This window comes from Lingula anatina, chromosome 1, assembly GCF_051362555.1.
Source record: "Lingula anatina isolate TDL-2025a chromosome 1, LinAna3.0, whole genome shotgun sequence".
NCBI lineage: Eukaryota > Metazoa > Brachiopoda > Lingulata > Lingulida > Lingulidae > Lingula > Lingula anatina.
Genome location: NC_141767.1, coordinates 71,102,601 through 71,124,224, shown reverse-complemented (window position 1 = coordinate 71,124,224; position 21,624 = coordinate 71,102,601). Strand labels below are relative to the sequence as shown.

The following is a 21,624-nucleotide window of genomic DNA, read 5'->3' as shown; positions in this document are numbered from 1 at the left end:
GATGATTTGCACCTCAGGAGAAATTTGTTTAGAGGTGAAAGGCCCACTGCCAATACTTGCTTTTTACTTCAACTGTCTTCTGCTGTGTGTGTCAGGTGTTTGTGTCAGGTGCATGCATTGTTTTAAAGTCTTAGATGTTGTATTAACAGACTTCATGTGTGGTTTTTCGCCAGTGAGAAGATATTTATGTCCTGGGCCTGTCCTTTATCCCATCATTTCAGTTAGTAATCTTTTCCCATGGTGGAACAGTATAACAGTCTACTTTCAGCTGACATTACTCTCTCACTCAGTCTCTCACTTTCTTGTGAATAATTTTCTGTGAGAAATTGGAGGCCTCCAAACCATGTATACAGTAAATATGTATGGGGGTCTGGTGCCTAGTTAGTGAACCAAATCTACACACAGTTAACTGCTTCAGCAGATACTTAATATAAGAACATGAGAAAATTAACCCATGCCTTGAATACCACTACTGATTGCTTCTTTTCATTTTTACCTATTATTTTAATATACAAAAAATTCACAGTAATTCTTCGCCATTTAATTACTTTCTGACAGCGTAGATGATGATTAAAAAAATGGTATAATTACCTCAGAGAGTGTGTGTTGGTATCACGGTGTATCAGGTAATATTACACTGTGCCTCCTGGTCTTCCTCTCAGGTATACTGTACTCTGAAGAGTCAGATTCAGCTTATATGTCGTCTGCTGATATTTTCACCGAGTTTCAAATAAAAATAAGTCCTCCTTCTATGTAGATATTGTCCAATGATACGCAAATAGGGTGTGTCTACTGACGTACTGACGTAAACGAGGTAAAAGCTAATAAGAAAAATAAATCACTTTCTCCGCATCACCTCGTCAGGCCATGGCGGCTGTATGACATTTACAGGTGGGGGTGTTAGTGGTGGTACGGTGTTCAGTTTAGAACAATAATTCCCCGCAGATATTCACTGACATCTGACCTAGGAAATGCAAAATTCCCTCAATAATTGTGGTGGTTATTTGGGGGGGATTAAATTCTTCTATGATATTCCCTAATTATTAATTTAAAGGTTAAGAATTGAGTGATGACTTGAAGTGTAATCCCAATGTGATTCTGTTTGAGTAAACACTTTAAAAGTGACTCGTTTTCAAGATAATTGTAGTTTAGATTCATAGGTAGTAGTACAAACGGTAGTTGCTCATTATTATTTTCTCATAAATGACTGATTTCTGCTTCAACGTTTGCCACAGTAGTGACTATATTTTACATATTCAGTTTGTAATCTCTTTTACAGCTTTCTTTTGTATCACATTTTCTGCTTTGAATATCACAACAGTAAGCTTGTATTAGTCTGCCCGTTGTCTTGGTTTCAAGGCAGATGATGCCTTTAAAGAAAAATACTATTACAAGAAATGGAAGTTATGAAAAAATGGCATATAGTCAGAACAAAAGCTTTATAATCACAATGAAAAGGAAATAATGGAATTACCTTTGATCTGCCAAATTGTGTGATTTCAGTGCGCGGTTGCCATGTCTTTTTCCTGTTAAGCACAGATAGCTGGAAAGACAATCTTTTTTTACAAGGTTTGATAGGAAGATTCAGAAGTACACCAGTTTGCAGCGTCAGTACACTCGGCCAGATGTGTATATGCTAGATATTATGATGGATCAAATCCTCAGCAATGTGAAATATTAGATAATTGGAAAGTTGTGTGCAGGGGTTATGTAGTAGTCACCTTTGGCATGCCTCCATTTTTTTTTTTTTTTTTTTTTTTTTTTTTTTTTTTTTTTTTTTTTTACAGCCATGAAATCCTGCCAGGGGTTTTGGAAATGTCACAGGAGCAAGGTTTTACCTATGGCTAATTAAGTTTTTTCTTTCTGTTGCAAATAATTGGCTTGCTTTAAAAACTGTATTTCTGATTGGCAAATGCAATATCTGGTATATGTTGACATTTATACACTGCTTCCTCTTCTTGCCTGCTACAATTGTAAGAGAAACCTTTGTTAGACTGGCCGGGTCAGGCAATGGTTGGTAAAGATGAGTATTTTTTTATTGTTTTTATGAATTTATGGCAGAACTCTTTATGGTTCTGGGTGAATAGTTTATTCAGACTGGTGGTGATGATGATGTTGCTATCATTTAATTATTAAATGACCTGTAAAAATTTGTGATCTTAGGAATTAAGTAAAGAGATACCTCAGTTGAAAATTACATTGCCTTTTACTCAGACTATAGTTGAACTCTGTTATACTTACAATTGCACTGTATGATGATATTTCTCAATTTCCTAATTGAAGCAAGGACGGGAATTTGCTGCTTTTTCATGGTAACAATTAATATTTTTTAGAGTCTGGTAATTCATTGAAATTAACTACTTTTCTGTCATGTTTTTTTAAATGTATTTCTTGGAAAGCATGATTTTGTGATATTTTTAAAATGGCCACAGAAGCCACCAAGAATGGTTAGTATGTGGTTTATGGCTTCAGAGCAATTCTACTGTGTTCTACTCAAATGTATATTTTTCCAACTTAGCACCTCAAGTTGTTTAAAAGCATTTTGTCACGTCATATTCTTCATAAAATAGGAAAAAAATTTGCCATAGAAGTGTGAATAATTTAAAATGCAAGTAAAATATGGCGCAAAGGAAAAAACAATGAAGTCATGACCTTTTAATGTGTTTTGTTGTGTTTCTTTGCAAACATTTTATGCTATTTCCCCCCTTTCTTTGTCAATAAATGCTGTTATTGTAGGGCTAAAGTTGTAAGCTACAAGTAGCGTTGCAATGAGGTTAAATTTCCCGGAAATTTGGTCTCAGCTTGTTAACTTATTAAGGCAAGACAATCTACCAATAAGCTAGGTGCCAATAAAATGGTGATAAATCCTCAATTTTATACACTTTGTGTCAGAATAACTGATGGACTGTAAATAGATCCTAGGATTGGATAAATACCTATGAGGCTTTTGTTGGATGTCTACCTTATCCAAGTTAGAAATAATCGGATGTTGTTTAGTTTTGGATGGATATTTGAGGATTTTCCCATTATGACAATCCATTGAGCTCGCTTACTCTTCTTATTTTCTTGACAATGCATATTGTCATTGGCCACATGTGCTTTCAAACCAAAGTCTTCAGACATACACGTACATGTCCTTATTTGACACGGTCATACCTTGGATGTTGTTTGAGAAATATTACTCATCATCTACCGTGCTTCAGGAACATTTCTTTGTAAGAGCCATTTCAAACTAGTTATTTGTTATCTATGTTAAATTTTTTTTTTTAAATGTCACTTTTTGTGGAATAAAATTATGTTCATTTGAATTCTTCCAGAATGAGCTGTTTGTTTTGGTAACGGACCAGGGTTTCCTGACAGAGAGCAATGTGGTGTGGGAGACGCTGTCCAACGTTGAGGGTGACTGCCATTTTGTCAACTGTAACTTTGTCACCTACAGGAAGGCGGAGATGACCCAAGGAGCTGGACAGGGGCCAGTCAAGGCATCCCCAGAAAACCCAGAAAGCCAGGTGGACCATGAGTAAGTTTGGAACTCCTGTCGGCTCTCTTCCTCATTATTCCCCCCTGACGTCATTTAGTAAACCCTGCCATGCATCTTTGTCATCAGCAGATTTGAATTCCTGAGCTGTGTAAAGCTCTGTGACTCATTAACCAGATAATTTGTACAGTGATATCTCGCTCAGATCTTGGGATCTGATGATTTCTACAAAAATTGATGAACTATATTACAGATAACACATTCTAGTGGTAATTGGCTGAACTTTCTCCGTTGTACAGACTTGCCCTATATACATATAAGGCAGACAATGTGTTTTGTTTCTCCAAATTGTAGTAAGTGAGGGAGACTTTGATTTACCGTTTGATTTATCAGTTAAAAGCAGAGTGCATTTGTTCAGATCAACTGGTGACTCTGTTTCATGATGATGAACAACATGTAAATTGGCTGTGAATGTGTTGCCAGGTCTGGTGTTGTAAAGTCAATTAAATTACCATGGCAGAAAGTTATAGAGAGGGATTACATTAGAATGACATTCAAAAGCAATCGCTAGAGTACAGTTATTGATCAGAAATATTATTTATCTGATGTCCGCATTTAAGGTTAACTCCATAGAGACAAGAGAGGAAAGATAAATGCTCTCTTACATTTAAATAAATTTGACCATTAACTGTGTGGAGGTAACTCTGAATGAAATGTTGATGGAACTTAAACCCTGAATAAATGTTATTTTATGATCAGTCAGTAAGACACACAGTGGTGTAGAAAGTGCATAACTGGAAAATGTGTTTTCTGATTTTTGGTCCTCAGTTTATAGCATGGGGAATGATCCAGTTTGTTTGCACATCCCCTACCACCACCCTGAGCTTCAGAGCTAACTTGACACTAACCTTTTCACTGTAGCCTATCTCCATTGTGTCAAGTAACCTCTGACCACATTCGATTGCCCCCGCCGCCTGCCAATCAAATTTAAAGCCCGCACTCAATGACTCATTGAACGATCTAGCCAATGAACGCGAACGAGTCAAAGCACGCTTTGTTCAAATCCAGACCAATCACAAATAAGGCTGAATATCAGGGACTTGCCGTAACCTGTGGGCAGCACGCAAAATACATCATCCCTCAGTAGATAATGATGCAGGGCCTCAAACTGCTCTGGTTTCAATTCCGATATACTCCATGCTTTCTTTGTGTACGGTTATGCACTCGGAACTACTCGGATGTCTCCGCACTCGACAATAACTATGTTGTTAGTATGGAGCTTGCGGAATCAGCCGAGGATTGCCGATTGACGATCAACCAATCAGCGTTTTCACAAAACTTTGGTGAAAAATTTTGAAACGGATTCGATTGGCTTATATAAACTAGGTCAAACTATTTTCGTCAGAGGTTACTTGACACGATGGAGAAAGGCTACAGTGAAAAGGTTAGTGTCAAGTTAGCTCTGAAGCTCAGGGTGCCTACCACCCTCCCCCCCCCCCCCAAGCATGGGCGTGGCATAGGTGTGTTATGTGTGACTGTAGTCCACTGTGTTCTACGTCCACCCCCCCCCAATCCCACCCCCCCAGCATGGGTGTGGCACAGGTGTGTTATCTGTGACTGAAGTATATTTCAGTTAACATATCCACCCCCCTCCCTCACCCCCCTCCTCCCAGCATGGGCGTGGCACAGGTGTGTTATATGTGACTGAAGTATATTTCAGTTAACATATCCACCCCCCTCCCTCACCCCCCTCCTCCCAGCATGGGCGTGGCACAGGTGTGTTATATGTGACTGAAGTAGACTGTGCTGTATATTTCAGTTACCTGGTGGCATTATCTCTACAGCAAGACCAGGCGGATCAGCTACCAGCCTCAACATGGTCGCCAGGACAGGAATCTACAGAGCAGACTGAGTGAGGCTTCTATTAGCTTTCTTTTTATGATGCTTTATTTGTTTTGAGAATCTTACATGATTCAAGAATTGTGCTGACCAGTCAAAAGATCAATTTTAGACTTGTGTATTTTTATTTATTTATTTATTTATTTATTTAGCAGTTGGTGAATTGACCATAATTTGACATTAATTTCTATTTGATTTCCTCTAAATATCTCAATCGCATTAAGGTGAAGCAAAGAGACATTTGTTGCAAATTGTTGATGAACCCTAACTGTTTACAACATGATGCCTCAATCTTTTTTTAATCTCAGTGGACTAGGATCTGCATTACTTGACAAAGGTCAATCACATATTGTCAGTTTTAAGAGATGGATAACTTAGTAATCTGAGAGGATCCTGCCCATTGAGTTTGAGCAAAAATTGATTTTGTAGAATCTTCCAGATTTTGGTGCTAGTTTTTGCATTTTTATGAAAGAAATTGAGCCCATCCCCAACCAATATTTACATCTCCCAGTGAATATATCGATATTTCTGTTACAGTTTCTGTTAACACATCTGGGTGCTGGTATTTGCTTTAACATTTCAGTCTTCTAAATGTGGACTTAATTTGAAAAAAGTCTGTCCGTTAATGTTGTAGCCTTCAACTGGCAATGCAGCTGCAAGAGGAAGAAAACCGTCGTGCAGACTCATCCCAACAGAGGCGAGATGCCCGAAGACAGCAGCAGATGCAACAAAACCAGCTCCATCTACAACGCCAGTTTGAGGCTGCTAACCGGGAAAGGCATGATACGGAACATAAGAAGAAAGATGATAAAGTAAGAATTTTTGGTCATTTGCTATGCAAAGCCGACATATTCTTAGTTGGCTTGCCATCTTTTTTAATGACTTTTACTTACATTTTTATAATGGGTGTTTTGTACACATAGAAAAATTCCACAACACTCTAGAAATGATATCTTTTAGTTAGGAACAATTCAACCTAGAAACAAAATGAAAATGCTTACTCTTTTTGCTCTTTGATTAAAATTCCTTGTGTAATTTTTTCCTTTTTTTTATTCCAGTGTATATTGTTGTAAGCATATGTAACCAGCTGTAACGTGATATGGAGAAGACCAAAAATGAGGCAATAAAATATAAAAAAAAAGAAAGAAAATGGTTAGCTTCACTCAGAGATATTTCTTAACAAATATTGAAAGCATGAAGACACTGGTGTGCTACTTATTAAAAAAAAAGAGTTGTTGTCCTTAGACCAGAGTACAATGGTTGTTCTCACCTACAGCAATGTGAAGTGTTGCCAGTCACAGATAGATGGCACTGTTGTTCTGGTAATAGACTTAGGACAAGCGCAGGATGTTTAGATACTTGGTCACCCACACCAAGTATTTGGCATGTTGAATTTATATGAAGTGCTAAAAAACATCATTTTAGAAGATTGATTGTTACATGAACATGGTTTTCTTCATTTCATGTTTGATATTATTTATTGCTGAACATTAAAATTAATTGAAGAATTGGGAGATTTTTGCAATCTCGTAAATATAAAAATTTAAGTTAGAAAACCCCTGTTTGAATGCCCATTTTCATGCACCCATTATAAAGATACACTGTTTCATTGTGTAGAAATCAGATCTGATGGTCAGCACCAGGAAATTATATACTGTTATTGTGGCTACTTCTCATCCGATCACCACAGTTTAAAAGTAGAACATCTCTACAATTAAACATTTTAAATAGATTTTTTTTCAATAATTTGACTATCTAGAGCGTTTCATTTGTGATGGGTCCTTTACTCCCTGTCAGCACAGATGCCACACCTTCACAGGAAATTTCCCTGAAAAATGCACAAATGATGCAACTTGTAGCAAACCAAATGATTTCTGTGCCACTTGTAACCTTCCTTGCCGAAAATACCAGTACAAGTATATACTTGGTTGTTATCTGTCACAGATATTGCAGTTTGTATCTTTCAAACAGTCACAGAGGCATGGCTGCTGTTGACTAGAAAATAGACATTTTTGCCACAGAAAGGTGACATTTGTTCAAACAAATCAAATGTTTTCTGTTATAAGTAGAATTTGCATTGAAAATGTGTTAGTTATGAAGAATGAAAAAACTATGAAAATATGATACAAACACATGATTTGACTTTTTTCTTTTTAAAATTAGAAGCTTGTTCCTTGACTGCTGACCTTGGACAATGTTGCTTTAATGCATTTATCTGAACACAAGTGATCTTTGTCAGTGATTTTGAAAGATAGTTAAAGCTGAATATTTTAGAGATGATAAATTATTGTTTAGTTATTAAGATTATATGGTTGCAACTTTGAGTGTAAATTTGTGTTCATATTTAATATGCTTATCATTTCAACATTTAATAGGTGAATATTTCTGACAAATTGTGTATTATTGGCTCAATTTCCACGGGAAGATTCCATTTACCATTTTATATAGTAGTAAAAATGTTTGGTCAGTGGAGGTATGAAATGTTAGAGTCCACAGACATTCTTCCTTGAAATGTAGAAAAGAATTTATATAATTTTCTGTAGTAATATTTAGTCTTCAATAATTACATTTCATGAGTATGTATTTATGGGGGAAAAAAATGACTTCTGTTTCCCCGTCTTCACCCATTCCATGTTGCTGTGTTTTTATTGGAGTGTCTGGAGAGCGTTGTTCTGAAACTGATAATCTGCTTAAAATACTGCAAGTGATATATTTATTGAGGTTAACATGTCATATGAAAATATGCCGGAGTACATTTTTAATGTAATCAGGGGCTCTCTTTCACAGAAAAAAACTAAGCTAACCAAGTATCTTAAGGGCCTTGATCATGTTTGCATTTAACAATCATTATTACTGTTCAGATTTATTTTAGTGTCTTTGAATCTCAGATTAATTGTAGTGGCATCAGTGTAGTTGCATCAGTTATGGGGTGTTGCAATATAGAAATATTTGCCATTGGCATAAAAAAAAAACAACTAGAAAGACTCGTGACTTAAACTTATTAATTGCATCACAAATATTGAGTATTTTATTTTACTTAGCCACTGTTGTGCAAATGAAATGTACAAGCAATGAACAGAAATGTGCATCATGAGTTGTTTCATCTAGAAAAGGGGTTCCAAAACCTTAAGATGCTTCTTCAACAATACATACATCAGATGTATACTACAAAAAGTGCAATTCTTTAGCTTTAATCCTCTTTAGGTGACAGAAAGGTGTGGTCCATCTTGAAAATGCACCAGTGAACATGGGGGTGGTCTGGCCACAGTAAGTGTAGAAGTACAACAGTTTTAGCTTTCAGTTTGCTATGAAACCGTCACACCAATACCTAGGGTTCTGATATCATTATTTGCAGTATGTACAGGGGGTATATGCTGTTGTCGTTGTACAACATAATGGTTTTTCTGCCTTGAATTATTTGCCTTTCTGATACTTTTGGCTGATAATTTTGTGTACTGGTAGCAATATTGCCCAGCTTGTCTGTATTTTCAGTAGACAGAAATATGTAAATAATTGTCATTCATCCTTTATTTTCCAAATACCTTGATAGATGGATGTTAAAATTGTTTTATCTTTGACACACCAATATATTTTAATGCTTTAGAAATGTATTGATATCCTCCCAAGTGGTCCAACCCTGTAACTTCATCAAAGTCCAGAGAATTATCTAATAAACTCAACTTGTTAAAAAGAGATAGTTGCGTCATTTTTCTCTTACTCTTTACACTGAAAAAATGACCTGTTATACTTAATCTGTTCAAATTGACGATGCATGCTTTTGATTTTATTTTTGAACCAAAGTAAGTGTTGAACAAAAAAGTCAAGAAGCAGTTATGATCCACCAACAGCCACATGTTAATAAATTAGGACGTGTTCTACTTGTGTATACAAACCAGTGCACAGTAGCATGTGTACTGTTCAGTGTAAGAATTTCAGCAGGTGTTTGTATTACACCCCATTTCCATAGATTTTTAGATCGATCTATCCCTGTGGGGAGTCTCACTAGATTACTGTCAGCTTGGCTGGCTAAAGCGTCTGTCCTGCCTACTAAAAGCTGTAAGGGGGTAATTAACTATGGTGCCCGCTCGGCTGACTGCAATTTAGCGTGAACCCCCAGGGAGTTAGGTCGATCTAAAACTTACTTTTTAGATCGATCTAAATCTCTGGGAAAGCACCCTTAGTGTAATTTTGTGTAATTATGAGAATGTTTAGGGAATGAATGCCTCAGTTACATGTATATTCAATAAAATGCATGTTTAAAATAAATTTTAATTATTATTACATATATACATTTATCTGGGTGCCCAATTTTGAAGATGCAAGATTAGCAAAATATCAGGCCTGCCGCAAATTGGCAGCAAATTTACTGCAATTTTGCTGCAAAATGCAATTCCTTCTTGCAAATTTGCAACACATCTGCTACAATATACTGCAATATTAGCAGCAATAAAATTTTTGTTGCAAACTCGTTGCTGCAAACTTTTCATTTTGCTAAGGGGGACTACATGGAGGGGCCCATTGGGTATTTTTGTTACCTGTGAAAGTCACTTTTTATTTCCAGAGATGCATGAAACGTTCATATTATATAGCGTGAATAACACCAATGACTCTCATGACTCCTAAATCAGGGGTGGATCCAAGATTATTTGAAGGGGTGGGGGGGTCCACAGCAAAGCGGACCCCCCTCTAAATCCGCCACTGTGAAGCAGAATCTATCATGGAGGGCTCTCTGTCACATTGCACTGCACAAAATTATCCTGGCAAATTGTCTTAGTGTATAATTGACTATGAGGGTAATTACAAAGGGATATAATAACAAACAGCTTTAAGCCACCTGACCACACTAGTTTTTATTTTGAAATAATCAGTGAATTGTTGCATTCAACATAACATTCTCAAACTACTGATGATTCATCATTATATTTTTTGCCATGATGTCTTCTTAAAAACTGGAACTGAAAAGGAAAAAAAGATTGAAACCAATATGTTTTCTTTTGGGAGTTCAGTCTAATACGTACTATATATTTTACCTAATCTACTGCATATGTAAATATTTCATCAGATATCTATCTATATATTGATACATATGCCAAATACAGGTGTCACATATTCAGCACTTACCACTTATGGCAAATATTGTGGGTAGCTGTTTACTCCAGCGTGGGGTCGTACTTTTTCAAAAGCTTAAATTGAAACAATATTGTAGAACCAAATTATTAATCAAATTTTTTTGAAATACTGTTCATTACAAATATAAACCCATTTATTTATAAGCTTTTAAAATCACTGAAGACTTTCGGTTTCTATGAACTATAACGGTTTCAAACACTGACTCGAACCTAATGGCAGCCAAGTCAAACGCGCTTGCTGTCAGAAAAAAAAATGAATGGTGGTTGTTTAGATAAAATTATCTTAAATCTCCCAATATTAATTTTTGATTAAGTTGGGTATTTAATCCTATCTATAGATTCTTTCAAGAGGTAACAAAATCTTTTTCACTACTAGAGGTACATATATCCAACTGGACTGATTCAAACAGTTAAAAAGAGCGATTGTTTTCACAGTAATAATGGTATTCAAAACCAACCATACCTTTTCACATAATTCAATACATTCATCCTTGTCTGTCTGTCCATTTCCTGAATAAGATAAACAACTGTCATTTTATGCGTTGTGCCATGTCGTATACACATATATTTACTTCTAGTTGATATAGATGTTTAATGATGTGAGCAATGTCATTACGAACACTTAGGAACATTTTGTTTTTGATCGACGGTTAATATCCTTATTCAACTATAAACACTATATTTGTGTTTTAGGCAAAGAGTGCGTTCTTCTTCAGTTGTTTGAGAAACGGGACCATGTTAGACATAAGAAACACTCACCATTGGCATCTAGTTTCCCAAATTTAAACATATCATCTTCTGTCAGTACTCCATCTTTATCAAAATCAATCGATTCAAAGATTGCACGAGACCACAGTGGCCGAAATCTGCTATCCAGTTTGACCAGATATCTCAGCAACTCACTGTGCGTAACTTCATCATTGTCTGAAAACCCAAAGAATAATGGGTATTGGCAATAATCTATATTTCACATTCAATCGATTCACGAAATTATTCTTTCAGATAATGCAACATTGTATGAGTTTACATCTTCATCTTGTGCAATGCTAAATTTTTTGGTATTATAAGAAATTTATTAAATAATAGATTCAGTTAAAAGTTCCAGAATAGATTCAGTTACAAATTCCAGCTGAAGTTATGCTTCTTAATTATAACTATTGCAGACAAGACATGCTAAAACTTACGGTCAAAGTCCATGTTAGCCATTGCACTAACCCATTCCAGTTTAGTGAGGATGCCATCGTTATTGGTGTCCGTGGGATCGCAGACCAATATCCCAATCTCCCTCGCTGTAAGCTGAGGCTTCGTGCCATTAACAGGGGCACAATCCCTAAAACAATGTCATGTGAAATTCAAATAATCTTTCTGAGAGGAATTTGCAAGTGTGGCGTTGTTGTGTTCTTGGACATTGATGAGGAACCAAAACAGTAGCATTTCATGAAACTGATGCATATCATCAGAATGATCTTTTGTGTTATAAATTAATCCTTAGCAGTGAAACAATGTTTGTGCACTTCAAAATCATCCTACATTGAGCATAAATACATCCTAATTAAAAAAATTAAAACCATCTCAGCAGATTTAAACAGACCTCTGAATTAAGGACGAAAAGCAATACACTGATAGAGAGAGAGATTTGATCATGACCACAAGTGCTTACATTTTTGTTGTCATGGAGACAACATAGAAACCCACGACCATCATGTTTAACTTCATCTTCATTCTGCAGTTTGTGGTACTTGAATAGAATTCAGATATCAACTCAATACATTAAAGCACACCGAGAAAACTAAAATAATCTCTAAGAGTAAGAATCAACTCTCTATCATGTCTTCCACACCTTCTCTGTGAATAGAAGGCCAGAGACAAAATCTACCTAACAAATCACCCTAGCTGAAATGTTTTAATGCCTGCTGAGTAATATGTCTAGTTCTAAAATTTATATAAATGATGTACAATTTTTAAAGATTTTGTTTGTCACACACGTTGATTTTGAATTCACGTAAAATTCCATTTTAAGTATTACTTGTAAAGGATGGATTAAGGCTTATTTCTAAATAGCAATGTCAGACTTTAGAGAAAAGGAGAATCTACACCCACACCTGTACTATTAAATGGAAAACCAATGCAGTGTAAGCAGGCACATAACTTCTAAAATTCCCTCTAAATAAGTGTTAGTCTCTATATTTTGTTTAACTTTAAAAGATATTTAAATTAAAATTTAATTCTTGACATTCGATGTATAGGTCTAACGTAACACAGATTAAGCAAAAGAAATATATCACAGATAAGTAATTTGACAACCAGTATCAAATAGAAACAGAATTGTGAAACTTGAAAATAAGTAACATTTGGATATCATTTAAAAACTCACTTGATATCGTGGTTGTTCACAACAGCAATGTTAATGAACATGATTCTCCGACTGAAATCTTTACATGAAAAAACTTTCTTGGGAGTCACATGTTTGATTCAGGCAACATACGGGTAGGCCTTCGTACTTTGGAAGTATTCGGTGAATGTATGGGAACTAAAAACAAAATTTTTAACAGCTATGGTTTGAAATAATAATAATAATAATAATAATAATAATAATAATATTTATTTATAGTCTAAAATCCATATATAAAATGTTCAGTAGACTTTACATGGGTAAAATGAACAGAATCAGATGAACTAAAATAATTGAAAAGGTGGTTAAAATAGTAAGATATGAACTAAAGATGTGAACTAAAATGTAATTGAATTGATAAGATAAGATATAATTGAAAGGTGTGTCATACAGACATGTCCGGCTTATAAGGGCGAGATTTAAATTATTTCAAAAAGAAATTTTTGCCTATAACATATGTTAAAGACACACGATGTATAACCTAACTATAGCTACTATTAGCATGTCAACATATATAGGACAGTGAGATCACGTAAGAATCAAAGCTCAAAGAATATGCCCAGAGACTCCAGCATAAATTTTACATGTATAAGAATCCTCAAAGACAAAAGGTTACAGACAACAGACATAAAAAGCAATTGAAATGTAGTAGTGCCACATATTCTGGTACATACCAGTATAACATCTTGTCAAAATCAACATTACCATGTACATTTGAAAACGGACGTGGAGTTTGTTATACTTATTTAAATAATACTTAAAGGTAAACAGTAAAAGTGTGTCCCAGAAGGCTTAAGCACAAAGCTTGTGTATTTTGTGTCTCATTTTTTCAAAAAGCATCAGCGTCCTAGCGTCCTGTAATCAGCGTCCTAGTAAAAAATTGCTATTTTCTAATTTCAGCTTCAACCTTCTCTCCGTCAATTTTAGTGGGCAAAAATTAACAGTACAGACTGCAGCTGTAAGGTTTCCATTTCTGAAGAACTAGTCAAATAACGCCTGCTGTGTACGTTATCTAATGAATAATATAGATTACTGTTTTTATGCATCAATGTCAGATCATCAGAGAGCATTGTTTACTAACAAGGAAGCTGCACGTGTTCCATTTTGACAGCCGGATATGATAAAAAATAAAGAATGGTAAAATATAGCAGCGCACAGATGCGGAAACTCTCGTAGACGTATGGCATTCATACAATTCTTTTGCTGTCATATATCAAGAAAATACTAATGAAGTATTCATGTACACATTTTCAAGGTTGACATATCTCTCACTAAAGTCTCTAACATTCTCGAAATTCGTGGCACCCGACACGCCTTCTTTCTCCTCCCGCCACCGCTACCTGAGAGCTGAGAGTGAGGAACAAAAGCGCTTTTTACAACCTAGCTCGCCTTACAACAACATGTATCGACAGCTGTATCTTGCATTATTTGTGGTGATTTTAATAGCCACAAACACTGTCTATGTCTTAGCAGTAAGTATATATACTTATTTATGTATGTTAGTGTCTTTAATTCATTTACATCTCATTTATTGGTTGGCAGGTATGATAGAATGAAAGCGGTGCGCAATACGCATGTTGATATTACCTCCGCTCGTGCGCAATATACATGGTGGCAGGTATTATCGCGTGTCTTGTGCGATACTTTTTTATGACAGTTACTAGAAATAAAGATAGATTTCGCGAAATAAAGTTTTGAAAAGATCGGATGGCGCGCCAGTATGAATTTCAATGGGTGCCGTAATTAATAAAATATTTTGCATATTATATAAATATTTTGCATATATTATTATATATATTATACATTTTAATTTGAAATTATGTCCAAAGTGCACTTTTATAATTCTTATGATTTTATAATTTTACAATATTTGTAATTTTGGTGTAAAAAAAAAAGGAAAAAGAAGATTTTTCAAAAAAAAAAAGATTGGTTCACTTCACAATTGGGGGCCTGTATCTAACCGAAAATATTTTAGTTTATATGTAGAAATCTTATTATATCAAGATAATAGCCCATTATGGTTAGTGGTAGCATCATGCCCTGACACTTTTTAAAGGGATAATAACTTAAATTTGTATGAGATTCATATTTAACAACATGCATTATAAACAACTCAGTCTGAAGTCTGTACTTGCAATTATTCTGGAATCTTTGCTTGCCATCAGACCCCATGGGCCGTCATAGATAGGGATATTTTTGTGATAAAAAAGTCTTAAGAGATAATAACAATAAACCAAATTTCAAATGGAAAAAATTAATTTCAAAACGGTTTCACTAACCAATGGTAGGTAACAAAAGAAGACTGTAGACTATAGAAGACACCAGAACTGTAAAAGTCCCATAGAAATTAATGGCAAAACTGTCAAACAGGTCTGTGAATATGAATTACTGGGTGTCCAACTGAACAATAGACTAAACTGGAGTGATAACACCACAAAACTACTGAAAAAGGACAAGACGGCAAATGTACTTTTTGAGGAAACTGAAAGCTTTTACCAGGAATGTGTCTATTTTAAATAACAAACTTCTATAGGTGTGTTTTAGAAAGTATTTTAACTTATGCAGTAACTGTTTGGTATGGGCGTGCAACTGTAGAGGATAAAAACCAGCTCTTATCCTATTCCAAGTTTTATGTATCTTTTTCATGTTTATTTGTAGTGGGAGTGACTCACCCCCAACAAAACATGGTCCTGACACTAGGGCCAAGTGAACTGTCACAAAATATTGATCAGCTCCTGTTTTCTGGGTGACTTACAGCAAAGTTGTCTCACTGGGGCATGTACAGTATGATGGCTTTTAGATAAATGTTACTCAGTCTGCATAAAAAGTAGATCATTTCAGTTGACATGATTACATATAAGATGAGCAATATAGATTTACAGTCGAGTTCATTGTTGGGGCAGCCAGGTAAAAGAACACCATTCAGATACAAAAACAAAATCTAGTGTGTTATCTGCAAATAATACAATGTCAGAATAATTTTTTCTGTGATTGGAATATCTATGAGTGTTTGTCTGGCCTTTGAAATTTTATTTGGCTCCACATTACAAAGCCAGCCCTAGAGGGAAAAAAACATGATAAGAAGACAGATGTCTTTTACTGAGGCAGACACGGTGCCTTGGGCCTTGTGTGCAAATAACAAAACAATAATAATATGACAGTGCCAACAAAACCAGTGTCCATGTATGTGCTAAACCTTTTCTATGGCGAGACATAATTGGCTATTATTACAACTGTATTTCTAAAGCAGGGTGATGTGAGGACAGTGATAACATTTTGTAAACAGAGTCATATATAAGAGTCCTATGTACCTGGCACTAAATTTATATTGATATACATGATGATAACCTAATGGAGAAGTCTTTTTAAAGCTACAATTTCATTGTCTCATAACTCACTGAACAGGCACACAGCCTTCAATCCATTACATTTGTCATACTATACATGGAGTAAGCAGGAGGCACTTGAATAATTGATGAATATACAGTGTATATATATATAAGTATACAAAAAGATCAATGCACTGCCTGGCTTCAGAGCTAGAGACAGTTTCCAGGCAAATTGAATTCACTTGAATACTTAGGTATGATAATTAACATCCTAATTGTACTTCCATGGTGTGACCTAGCTGGGAGAGGGAGGGGGGTCTGTTAACTCTTAGTGTCCTCTGTGTTTTAATGACAGCTGTGAGATACCAGAAAACCTCCAAAAGGCAGATTAGCCCAACTTGATTGAAAACACACATATATATCTTACAGCTCTTTAAAATGTTCAGATTTATTACTTTCTGACATCTCTGTAAGTCATCATCGAATATTCTTTAAATAATAGTGGTGTATCATGTACTGCATGATTATAGAAACATGTACAAGCATAAATATTACTTGTAAAAATGTAACATTTTATTGAGGTGGATGCACTGGTATGAAAATATATAATATTGTAGAATTTTCAGTATCACAGTATACTTTTTTTGGTAAAACTGTTATTTTGGTATTGTAGCAAAAATGAAAATTATATAATTTTGTAAAAATGTAACAGATTTTAATGAGGTGCATGTACTGGTATGAAAATATTATATCATATTATCAATTTTAAGTATATCACAGTATACATTTTTTGGTAAAACTGTTATATTTTGTTGTTGTAGCAAAACAATACAACGGGCTCCGTTGCTCCTGGGGGTCCAGTGTCCAGTTATAGTACTGTCCTGACTGCCGTCCTGGTGGCCGCCATGTCCAGTCTCTGCGCTTTGTTTCATTAAGACTGATCGCTATGTGACCTCCTTCACTTCAGGTACTGTGTCATGGTAGTTATGGCAACAGAATGTTTGACTGACTTCCTGCCTTAATTGTGTATACATGGATATAATATAAATACAGCAAGTAAAGTCATCAGCTCCATTAAACATTTTTTTACTGAGATAATTGAGATAAAAAACTTAAGGCATGTGTGATAAATTGTTTTTAATTACCGCTTTCTTTATTTATGGTGAAATGAGGTGTTAAATGTTGTCCATTGATTGAATATTTTCAGTGACCCTTACCAAAAAATCCTATAGGGTTCTGTAGGAAATTGCCCCAATTTCCTAAAGGATCTTATAAGATCTAATAGGATCCTATAGGACTTTTTCCTAAGGGGAGTGAGATGTGCTTGTGTGCATGAACTGATTGAGATTCTATGTTTGGGCCTCTTTGTCAAACCATTTCTTTTTCATTTTAGCTTTAACAGCTTGGAACATCCCAGAAAGTATATATTAATTGGACCAGGCTTGTGTGAACAAATCTTGATGTGCTACAATGTGATGTACAACAGACTCGATCTACACCTCAGTGGAGGCACTCCAGGTCAAAAGGAACCGTTTTTGCTGCAGACATGTTGTTGTTGTTGTTCAGGTGCAGCCTGCAGGTAGCTTAAATTAACATACAAGTTCTTTATAAGACAACAGGAAGTTACAGGCTCTGAGCAGTCAGCATGTAGTAACATAGATCTCCATAAGACCAGAGGAAGATACCTGCCGGGAACAGTCAATATGGACACCAACCACAGAGAACACAGTAATAACAGGTCTAAGCTCCCCTCTTGATAACAAGGGTATATCCGTTTGATTTGAAGCACCATATTTATGTGAAAGAGAATGAATGAATGGTACTTGAACTATCAGCCACTTAATTTAACAGCATTTCTCTCAAGAATTAACAATAAAACTGTTCATAGAATGTCAGAAAGCAGCAAAAAATGTTCCTTTTTAGCCTTTCATGGTATTTTTATAACTTATTTTTAATATTGTCATAGATTTTAAAATGATACATTTTATTGTCAAGAAAAACTTATTGTTTTACAGGTAAAAGTGATAATTCCCTTATATTTTATTAATAGTACATACTGTTTTTTTCCATGAATGTAAAACAAAACCTTTTTTATTCAAAAAAAATGTGTGCAATTTGTAATGTACTTAGAACATATTCAGTTCTTAAATAACTGAACTTTGAATGTTGAGATTCCGCTATCTAATTATAGCACTGTCGTTTCTTAATGCTGTAATATATGGCTACATAACATGCTTGACCAGCGTTCCAAGCCACTTGACCAAACCTGCTACAAACATGGGGAATGAGCACCACCAGAACATTCTCTGCTCTCAGGGATGACAATGAGCCATTAATTCAACCTTTAGGAAACGAACAGATACGATTATATGAAGCAAATTGATTTGGATTGTAGCTTTTCTTAATTGTTTAAATGGATGGAAATTTCAAATGATTTTATCGCTTTGTCTCCTTGAATATGTTCAGTATCCTATTGTATTGATCCTCACTTGCCAGCTGCCGGCTTTCACATTTGCATATCTGGAATAAATGTTCTTTGTCCTACTGCTATCTCTTGTCTCAGTTCTCCCACTGGTTAGCATGGCTACATTGTATCATATTGATATTTTAAGTATTATGAATGCATATGGTATAAAAAGCCCCCAAAGCTGGCTCATACATGTACAGGTATACTGACATTAAGTGTAAAAAAAATGAGGAAAAGTATCCATGGGAGTCTTGAATAATAAAGATTGCAAGCTATGATACAGAAAATATGGACTTGAATAAATGCAAGTATATTTAATGAGGGTGGTTCATGTAGTACAGTAAAATAATCTGTCAATTTGTTCTACGCTTCATTTATTCTAATCATAACACCGACTGAAGGGGAAATTGTCCATGGAAATTTACATATTTCCCACATAACAGTCCAGTCACTACATTTTTAACATTTTCTATCAAATGTCAGAACAAAATTGCATTTATATCAGTGTATTGTCCAATTACTATGGTTTTTTAACCTGACCTGCATTTTTACGGCAATTTTGGTAAATCCTAACAAGATTATAACAAATAAAACTTGCCAATAAATTTAAGATAAACAAACAAAAAAAAAAACAATGTGAACACGTTTAATAATTGTTGCTACAGGGATTACATGGGCACCCAGCAGTGATCAGATGATTTGTCTGGCTTTATAAACATAAGGCTTCCTGGAGATAGAACCAACTCTTTCTGCCAGATGAGTCAAGTATAAAAGAAAACTGAAATCACCCGATGTATTTCAATCATATCTCCGTTCAGCATTAATAAAATAGCAGTTAATACTTGATGTGTCTCATTCCATTAGGACCCATATGTAACTGACATTGGCCCCCATTTTCTATGCACCAACATCAGCATTTTGAACATTTGATTATTGATTTTTTAAAAGTACCAGTATGTTTTATTACATTGTGCTGAAGAGATGATGTACTTAAAACTCTGGCATAACTTAAAGCAAATAGGCAATTTTATTTTATTTATCTTTATTGTTATTATGTTGTAATGTAGAGTGGGGTTTGGACAATGTTAATTACAAAAAGTAAAATATTTTCTGAAGGGTTTTACTTGAAGGCAAGCTTAGACTTCAGAACTGAAAGTGAAAAGTGTGCGCAAATAGAAATCTCAGCTTACATAAAACCCTTCAGCTTTTAACTCCCATGTTTCCTCTCTGAGACGATGGCTCTTAACAGGTATTGATCAGTGTTGACAGTGAAGCTGGAAGTTACCTGCAGTGAGTTTGATCTCATTTACTGAGCTCTGCCAGACACTGCAGTACACTTGACTGTGATAATTCCTGGAGTAACTCTATCAGACTAGTATAAAATGACAAATACCATTTCCATATCTTCATAACAATTTGCTAAAATTGAGCAAAGAGAATTCTTAGTGCAGATGTTCTCCAAGCCAGAAAAACAAAAAAATATATAAATCTATGGCTTAGACGGCCTGATTACTGTACAACTTTGATCAATCACTTTTATAACACAGGAAATAGTTAATTGACCAATCAATACATACAAGGTACTACAGCCCATTTCTAATCAAGTCACCGGGTAAAAATCAGTTGGTCGATTTGCCGTAGTTGTACACGTAAATTGATTAATCAGATGATGGACATCACTTATAGATTCTTCTCCAGACATGTCTGGGTCATTGGCAGATGTCCACAGTCTGTTTGCCCCAATTTTTAATTGAAAGGGACCATTTAGCTCCCTGGGGTTCAAAAGCCACTAGCTACAATGTAGAAAGCCACCTCTGTTCCAATGAAAAAGGAGTAATTTTCAGTGACCTAAGGCAAACTTGAGTGAAAATAGTGGAAAGTACTCAAAGGTATTTAAGCAGCATTAGATAACATATATCCTTTAAATTTTTTATATCTACATGTCCTGAAAAACTTTCTCAATTTAGACCTAAAAAAAGCTAAAACCTCCCAAAAAAGAGTACCAGATCTCCATATTTCCTTCCAAAATGACCAGCAAGACAATGGCAGTCTAAATGATGGCCAGTCATTAATTAGAACTAAATTATCTTATGATAAAGGGTCTAAAACATGGAATATGTTCTAATTTGAGCTGTTACAAGTTGACTGAAAATGTTTCCCATGTAGACTGTGAAATGTGTGTCATTAATGTAGAGTGAAGAACTCAAGGGAAATCCTCTCTCACTAAGTTCAGTCTTGCATGTCTGATTATTTAGGTAGTGGGCTTTATTATCTGCAAAACATTGATCCTTGTCCTACAAAATTGAATGGATATCCAGGCACTGCTAATGTAACTAATACAAATGGATCTCTTCTAGAACAATAAATCAGATTTTTTCTCTTCAGTTTGCACTATTGTATACAACTACTGGTATATAAATATGTAGGCTGTCACTTCTTCAAGCAATCAAAGTCTGTCCATCCTGCCCCCCCCCCCCCCCCCAATACTTAATAAGTGATTACTTGTGGACAGCACAAAACAAAGCCACAAACAATAATCAATACAATGTACTACATGCATGTTCCATATTGATCATGCACTGTACAGACTCCACAGATATTAACACAGGTGCTCAACATTGTTCACAATGACCAAGTCCATAGATCAATTAACATAACATGGGGATTATGTCAAATAAGACAGCTTTTTAACACCAGGTGTTTGCATGGGGGTGTGGAACTCTTGATAACACCTTCTGGGGAAGCAGACAGATATCTCACATGTAATTCGTTTTTCAAACTGCACTGATTCATTTTTCGAATTAATTGCAGAGTATTATGGGATACTGCAGTGGAACACACATGACTCCATTTTTTTCTAGCGGTGATTGGCTTTGTTAAAATCATGACAGAAAACCTCACTGCCATGAGATTTTTTAACCAAGTTGCAC

The 21,624-nt window shown here is 35.3% G+C and overlaps 4 protein-coding genes across 7 annotated transcripts in view; 2 read left to right on the top strand and 2 right to left on the bottom strand.

Annotated features, from left to right (window-relative positions):
* LOC106168712 (uncharacterized) overlaps nt 1-804 on the bottom strand; it is a 40,561-nt gene extending 39,757 nt beyond the window's left edge. Inside the window, exon 1 of the mRNA XM_087015274.1 lies at nt 592-804. The gene's annotated coding sequence lies outside the window, so the exon portion shown is untranslated. The remainder of the gene's footprint in view (nt 1-591) is intronic.
* LOC106168711 (ubiquitin carboxyl-terminal hydrolase MINDY-1) overlaps nt 1-9,072 on the top strand; it is a 58,417-nt gene extending 49,345 nt beyond the window's left edge. For all 3 annotated transcript variants that reach the window (XM_013547873.3, XM_013547872.2, XM_013547874.2), the window contains exons 7-10: nt 3,318-3,520; nt 5,298-5,390; nt 6,012-6,189; nt 6,436-9,072. In XM_013547873.3, the coding sequence (XP_013403327.2) occupies nt 3,318-3,520; nt 5,298-5,390; nt 6,012-6,189; nt 6,436-6,450 (489 nt within the window). In that variant the 3' untranslated portion in view covers nt 6,451-9,072. The remainder of the gene's footprint in view (nt 1-3,317; nt 3,521-5,297; nt 5,391-6,011; nt 6,190-6,435) is intronic.
* Nucleotides 9,073-10,208: 1,136 nt separating this feature from the next.
* LOC106168710 (uncharacterized) lies at nt 10,209-14,025 on the bottom strand. 2 transcript variants are annotated; one of them, XM_087015295.1, is made up of 8 exons: nt 13,573-14,025; nt 12,881-13,036; nt 12,167-12,244; nt 11,691-11,836; nt 11,266-11,430; nt 10,970-11,016; nt 10,499-10,560; nt 10,209-10,332 (listed from the first exon to the last, which is right to left on the bottom strand). In XM_087015295.1, the coding sequence occupies exons 2-7, from the start codon at nt 12,919-12,921 to the stop codon at nt 10,528-10,530; spliced, it is 510 nt and encodes a 169-aa protein (XP_086871421.1). In that variant the 5' UTR covers nt 12,922-13,036; nt 13,573-14,025; the 3' UTR covers nt 10,209-10,332; nt 10,499-10,527. The 2 variants fall into 2 exon arrangements, with proteins under 2 accessions (XP_086871421.1, XP_086871429.1); XM_087015303.1 differs by having other exon boundaries at nt 13,980-14,024.
* A 96-nt stretch (nt 14,026-14,121) lies between these two features.
* On the top strand, nt 14,122-18,771 carry LOC106168733 (uncharacterized). The gene is made up of 3 exons (XM_087015312.1): nt 14,122-14,370; nt 17,049-17,194; nt 17,621-18,771. The coding sequence occupies exons 1-2, from the start codon at nt 14,137-14,139 to the stop codon at nt 17,160-17,162; spliced, it is 348 nt and encodes a 115-aa protein (XP_086871438.1). The 5' UTR covers nt 14,122-14,136; the 3' UTR covers nt 17,163-17,194; nt 17,621-18,771.
* Nucleotides 18,772-21,624: the final 2,853 nt, after the last annotated feature.